Source organism: Crotalus tigris, unplaced genomic scaffold (assembly GCF_016545835.1).
Source record: "Crotalus tigris isolate CLP2741 ecotype Arizona unplaced genomic scaffold, ASM1654583v1 scf7180000017624.2573661763:2888555, whole genome shotgun sequence".
Classification (NCBI taxonomy): Eukaryota; Metazoa; Chordata; class Lepidosauria; order Squamata; family Viperidae; genus Crotalus; species Crotalus tigris.
Window position 1 is genome coordinate 921821 of NW_024096519.1, and position 7231 is coordinate 929051.

The 7231-nt window shown below is 43.1% G+C and overlaps 1 protein-coding gene across 1 annotated transcript; it reads left to right on the forward strand.

Moving 5' to 3' along the window:
• The first annotated feature begins 1223 nt into the window (after nucleotides 1-1223).
• On the forward strand, nucleotides 1224-1821 carry FERD3L (Fer3 like bHLH transcription factor). The gene has a single exon (XM_039332317.1). The coding sequence runs from the start codon at nucleotides 1228-1230 to the stop codon at nucleotides 1819-1821; it is 594 nt and encodes a 197-aa protein (XP_039188251.1). The 5' UTR covers nucleotides 1224-1227.
• The last annotated feature ends 5410 nt before the right edge of the window (nucleotides 1822-7231 follow it).

Here is a 7231-nt window from a genome sequence, read left to right on the forward strand (position 1 = left end):
CAAATATATTTTACCATGATTCTAATATAAGATATTAATTGGGGGAAAAGAATTAAGATACAATTATAATAGTATTATGTACATATCTTATAGTAATTTAGAGGGGGCAGACTCCCAGTCAATCAGCCTTCCCTCAGCCTAATGTAATGGGACTCAACTTTCCTATTTATCAGTTCTCCCATGTTCTTGAAGCTGAATGCTGTGTAAGCCACACTGTACCTGCAAGAAAGACAAGTTACAACCCCTAATCAATTAGTATTATTAAATAATTATATTCCTAAAAGTCATTTTTTATCTCTCAAAAAAAAACCCCAACTCAAAAACTTCAACTGAAGAGGATAAAAGCCTTCAATATTAAATTGTAGTCAAATAGAGAAATGCAATATCATTTGGACCCCCCCCCTCTCTCTGTGTGTCTGGGAAGCTCTGCTATTAGAATGAAGAAAAACACATCTGACCTGTTAAACATCTGAGTCTCTCCTTGCACATAGAGAGAGTTTCCTTAGACATTTACTTGTCTTTATTTTATTGCTACCGCCATTCTTTTTGTACGTGGCTAACTCCTTCATGCCATCTCCTAGCCATGAAACTCTGGAAGGGGGGGGGGGAACCTAAAGCTGTTTTTTCCCCTTCTTTTGCAAAGCCGTGTTTGCCTGCCCCGCTGGGTAGATATTTGCACACTTCTGACAGAAAATCGGTTTTGGATGTGGATGACTCCAAGAGTTACTCTTAGGAATGGAAGTTCGCCTCTCTTGTGTCCTCCCCCGCCCCACCCCCCCAGTGCTTACTTAGGCAGCAAAGGCGCTTGTCATTCATCTCCCATTGCGCTGGGATACAGGACAAACATTCCACCACGACCCTTGGCATGCGGGGTCCCTCTTCAAGACATCATTAAAATCATCCCTGCGCTTGTCTGACATCAATTGAAAAAGCTTCTCTTCCCACCCCTGCCGCCACCCTGCCCCACATCCAGCTCCGTCCAGGCTGGAAAAATTTTTAGTCGCGGTTGCAGATGCAAAGAAAAGTGCCGCACTACAGGTGGCAACGCAGCCGCTTGCCAAGAAGGACCTGACCCTAATCCGGCTGGCCAAGGAAATGTCCTCACCGACGATTCTCCTGGGCACAGCCCGTTCCCCCCTGTAGCCTGAGTTATCGCGTCTCTTTTTCCGAACTAGGCAACCTCTTCCACATCCACACCCCGATATGGAGGGGGGAGAATAAATATAAATGGTCCCACCGCACTTCGGACTGAGATGGGCACCAAAGAAACGCGTGTGGGGTAAGGGATCGCCGGCCCGAGCCAACGTCCCTCATTCATGCATGAGCTTCTTTCTTTATCAAGGCCAGCGAATGGCCCAGCACCAAGCGATGTCTGTGACTCCCTCCATGCTGGATTTGCTGGCCAATCTGACTGAGGATCAGTCCACCGGGCAGATTCCTTGCGTGGGTCTCTATACTTGTTCTACCTCTGTGGCATCCTTGGGCCAAAGACCTTTGTCCGTTGCGAAAGGACTGCTGGCTTTGGAAGGAAGAGAAGCCGAGATGGAGGAAGAGGATGAAGAAGAGGGACGGGTGATGAGGCGAGCTGCTTTCCTAAACAGGCCGAAAAGAAAACGGATCATCACCTCCACGCAGCGCCAGGCAGCCAACGTCCGGGAGAGGAAGAGGATGTTCAATCTCAACGAAGCATTTGAGCAGCTGAGGAGGAAGGTCCCTACATTTGCCTACGAGAAGCGCCTCTCCAGGATCGAGACCTTGCGCCTGGCGATCGTCTACATCTCCTTTATGACGGAGCTTCTGGAAGGCCACCAAGCTAGCTAGAATGCCAGACTGAACACGGCAGCTGGTGGGAAAAAGTGGCTGCATCCAAGAATGAAGAAAAGGGATAACAGACACGAGCGCTGCGGCTGAGAAGGGCAGTTAGGGTGTCGTCTCCTCTTTTCTTATTCGCATTTCCCGGATTTCGTGTCCCTCCGGAGGAGGTGGACCATGGTGTTTATCATCTCCAAACAGGCTGGAGGTGAAGAGTGTTGTAGCGCTTGCCAGGTTGGGAAATTGGCTTAGAGACTGCAGTACTGAATTCGAGGCGACACCAGTAGCTTTCTGGATTGAGCTTCGGAGAAGTGGCTCTACTGCGGTGCAATTTTAGGGGAGGGGGGACAATGGAGCGCTTCAGTCCTTTTTAAAGATGTCGATAGGACTACGGGACAATTGACTTTCAGAGAACAAATTCAAGAAATGTAAATGGTGGAATTAAGGACGTGACGAGGTCTTTCAAAAGCAAACGAGTGGGGTCTGAGTTGAAATGAAAAAAATGGGAAGTCTTGATTGAGGAAAGTCTTGGAATAAGGCGGGAACTAAATTACGCTTCATCATGTTTAGGTGAAAATATTCATTTCATAAATTCAGGGATTGAGTAAAGAAGAGACATTGTCCTCTGTTGATCAAAAGTCTTGTGAGACATTAAATGCTTCTTTCCATCTAACCAGCAGATCTATAAAAATGTAGATTTCCTTAGTTGAAAGATGAGGATAATTAATGGGATCAGAGCAGATTGGGATAGAATGGTGACTTCCTTTCTATTCAGTAACAGAATGAAATAATTTGGGGACAAAGTTATATGCAATTTCATATTCTTTCTGTGTGTGCATGGCTATGTACTGCATACTTGCACATTTTAAATGGATGGGGGGAAACGTTCATTTTTCATTGTGAGATTTTTCTTTTTAATTGAAGCACAGATTTTTTTACAACTATAAAGTTTTTAAAATGTAAACTGTTGTTGGATGAACGATGTTAGCATGTTAGAGATTAGATTTCCCCCATTATCTCCCTCCCTCTCTCCCTTACCTCCCCCCCCTCTCTCACATACAGACTCAAACACACATACCAAGAAATAAAAATTAAGGAAAAGTCACATTTTCAGGTGGTGTAAAAATGAGAATATGGGAAGTTTGAGAGAGTGTGAAAACTGAGGGGTTGAATATACAACATCAAACACTTGGCATGATAAATGAAGTATTGTCTTCTTGCCCTCTTCTCCTCCTCTCCACCTCATTGGATATTCATGTGTCAAGAAAACTTTTTTTTACATCAGGTTTCCATGTGTGCCCAATCCAAAGCAGAATTATGCTCACACTTCAGATGTATACACATTATACAACTATATTTATAATATATACATTCTGCAGCAAGCAAAATGGTCCTTTGGATTTCAGATGTGCTTCTAAGTATTATACCCAACTGCGTGATTTGCTCATTGTAATTCTGATTCTCTTTCCATTTGCTATTTGCTTTCAATGAACGCATCACTGAAGAAAGAAGCTACCAAATGATTGAGGGACCAAAGCATTTCCCGTCTGAGAAAACATTGTACCTTTGGGATATTTAGTTTGAGGGGAAGAAGGAAAGTAACTAAAAGTGGAGATAAACATTTTTGCCTAACTATCATGGAGCCCCGTCTCATCCTTTGAAATGAAGGATGGGAGTCTCAAGAAGGACAGCATTAAAGTTTCTTCATACAGTACTGCATAATAATACATATTCAAACTATGGAATTTTCTTTAGTCTCTGATTTGGAGAGTTCTACAAAAGATAGAACCATGGCTACTTGTATTACTCTAAAATATCAGAAGCATTTTGCTTCTCGGTACAAATTTTCTTACTGGGAAGTATGAGGAAGTTGGTGAATGTGTATGTATATATGTGAAGCAGGAGGGGAAAACTGTCATAAGAAACAGTGAAGATTGATGCAAGAAGAACAGGTGAGGAGGCAAGGGAAGGGAGACCTGAAAAATGTTGTCTGCAAAAGTGTGTATTTATTAAAATCTACTTTTTTGAATGCAAAGTATTTTCCCCAATTGTTCTATTACTTCCACTTTGCCTGTTATATTTTCCTTGCTGGTTAGAATCAAATAGAAAATAATTGATCCTCTTGTGTCTTCCTCCATTCTCTGAAGGAGACATTTGTCAGCCAGGTGCCCTGTTTTTTGGCATGTTGGGGGGAGGGTGATTGAAAGCCTTGATTTTGGGGTGTCAAATTAGACTAGTCCATCAGAGATTTAATAGATATCTATTTTAGCATTTGTCACATAAAGGGTTCATTCAGATGTTAGCAATATAAATTAGCTCAGTAGGATCAAGAACATGAAACCACAGGTAATCTGATGATTGTTAACCAATGCCACAGAGCAGAATTTGAGAGAGTTTGACTAGATTTTTCAGTTAGTTCCCATAAGCATCTTACGATAAAGAAATTTTATATTATAAGCAACTTTGGAACTAATTTCAAAACAGAATAGCTTTTGAAAATGTTTAAACTTTCAGAAAGATTAAACATCTCTATTTTTAAACTCTCCTTCAAAATTTGCATTGTAGGCAAGCTGGCTCCATTGTTTATTATTATTATTTTTTATTTATTACTTTTTTACCTGCTCATTACATGTATATTCTTTGCTGTCATTTTGTAAATGCTTGATAAGCTACTTAGAAGGAACATAATAAATGAAGTTTTTCTTCATGAAAGAAAACAACCTAAGATTTCTGCAATCAAGAATTATTCTGTCAGACACTCCAATACACTGATACCTGCTCTCTAGTTAGGGCTACCTATACGTTTCAGAATACTCCCCGCTTGGAACTTTATATTTCCACTACTAAAACAGTAAAAACATAGCAACAAGGCATGCAATACTCACTGTTAACTAACTTGTGACTAAATAGGTAAAAACTTGGTATTAAACATGCATAACTATTGGTAAATATAAAACATGCACAATAATGCAAAAAAGGCAAGTGTTACATCAAACAATGCATAAGACAATACATAATTTGAGGTTTGATCTTCTGGTTCAGTCTTCATCAGCAACGGGAACAAATCAATGATCAGCATAGTATAAGTGTCTTTGAGTCACGACCTGACTCACGTGGCTTCATGATCTGGACCTCAGCTGGGCAAACTAGTTCATCAAGTGGGTGGGCCCGGTGCTCAAGTCTCATGAGCCAGTAGTTCTGGTATGCCATCTTGTCTCCCAGCGAGACAAGGTCTTCTTCCTGTGAAGGAAACTGGAACCAAATCTGGAACAGAAAACTGGAACTGAAAGTTTCTCAGGAACGAAGAGAACTGGATTCACAGGATACTCAGGAACTGAAGAACCTGGAAAAACATGAACAGCTGGATCTGGAAACACAGGAACAGCCAGAGCTGAAGAATCAGGATCAGGAACATCTGGGAACTCGGGAACAGCCGGAGCTGAAGAATCAGGAACAACAGCTGGAACTGAAGAGGTTCAATTTTCTAAGTCGGTCTTCTTTAGCCATGGGACTAGGTCAGTGATTAGTCTGGTGTGGAGCTAGTTGCTTGTCGTGACTCCTTAGACAACATCTTAGGTTCTAGGTGTAAGGCTGCTGGGTGCTTGTCACTGTCACACAGGTGGCATTTCACCTTAGCTGTGCAGTCTTTGGCTGTGTGATCCATAGAGTCACAGCATTTGAAACATATCCTATTCTCTTTGAGTAGGGTCTTCCGGTCATCTAGGAATTTTTTCCTAAATTCTCTGCAATCATTTAGAGAGTGAGAAGACTTGTGCATTGGGCAAATCAGGCCTTTTGTAGTTGAATGCGGATTCAAAAGAACACTTCTCAGTATTAGTTCGTCTGGAGCCTTCTGTGGGGGAGGTGTGATGTCCATTTTATACACTGAAGGGGTGGTTCTGTCCATAGCTTGGACAGATCCCTTGGTTATATCAGAGCTGAGACTGCTTCATCCGGTCGTTGGATAGTGTGCTTCTCTGACGGGAAGGTACCGGGGGTCATTGTGGAATTTAGCCTTCTTGCTGATAAATTTAGCGAGAACCGCAAAGGGGGGAATTTTGTTTTGGTTGTCTTCCCTGTAAGTTTGAGAAAACTCGATCCATTGTTCACATATCAACTGTGGTAGTTTTTGGATGATAGGAGTTTGTATTCTAAGCAGGTCGAGGCAAGCTAATCCCGGCAAGGTAGGATCCTGTTGTGCTGACCGTAGTTGAATAATAAGTGATGAGAAGGTCTTCAGCTGTTGGCGGTCGTTGATTCTTATGTAGGGGAAATTGAGAACGTGGTCCAGAAGCAAGGACTCTGTCACTGAGGGATCACCATAGTCCTCGTCAAGTGCGGCCCAAGCCTCTGCAAGGCCGATGTTGGGGTCGCCCAAATATGATGCGAAGATGTCATTCACAGTGTTTACAGATTCTGGGCCTAGCCATGCTGTCAGCTGGACAAGTTCTTCATCTGGCCCAGCCTATTCTTCGTTAATGGCACGCTTGAAGATGTGTTTCCACAACAAGTAGTCTCTTCCAGGTTTGTCGGAGAATTTCCGTACCCCTCTGGCTGCCAAGTCTAACCTTGGAGGTGCCTGTGACATGCGATTATTGGGACACGCTGGAATATGCCTTGGATATGTGGCGAAAAGATGAGGCATTTCCAGATACATGGGATGTAGCCGCATGCGATCTTTGGGATGGTACGTGTGAGGAGTGGGAAACTTCGGACTCAGCCCTGTCGACCGGTCTACCTCTCTGGTGAGGCTCGGACTTTGGGGGATCCTGTGAGCTCTCTAGAAACTTCTTATGTTCCTTGTTTAGTAGCTTGAGGCTTTGCATCTCGCTATCAATAGTTGAGTCTCTTAATTGTTCTTGAATGTCCTCAAGTTGCCATTCAGAGCTCTTCCATTGCTCAAGGGCATCTTCTTTATCTTCTTCCAATTCACTCGCCTTTTCAGGGGAAAGCTCCTCCTGAGGCTCTTGGTAGAGTTGGAGTAGTTTTCTCCAGTGTCTTTCATGGCGCTTGTAGTTTGACTCCCATCTTTCCATCAGATGTGAGTGCATGGCTGCTGTGAGCTTTCTTTGTTGTCTTAGATCGTATTGACCCTGAGACATTTTTGGCTTTGTTGAGGCTTGAGCTTCAACCTCTGCATACAGGTCAAGGTTGGCTGTTTGCAACATCTCTCCTTGACTGGCTGGTTGGGGTGTCTCAACTAGGCTGGTTAGTTGAACCCCTTTATCCAAATCAATAAGACACTCCACCATGGTTAGGGTAGGTTCAGTGTTATTCTCAGGTATTTTGAAGTGAATTTGAAGAACTTCTCTCTTTGACCACTAGGGGTTGCTACTTGTGGATCAGCTTCTGAGGTGCTGTCTATGGGTAGAGATGCCACTGGGTGCCTTCTCCTGCATTTGTGGGTACGTCAGTGCAG

Excerpts from the sequence above, each read along its gene's own strand:
- FERD3L (XM_039332317.1), top strand. The coding sequence starts at position 1,228 with ATGGTCCCACCGCACTTCGGACTGAGATGGGCACCAAAGAAACGCGTG.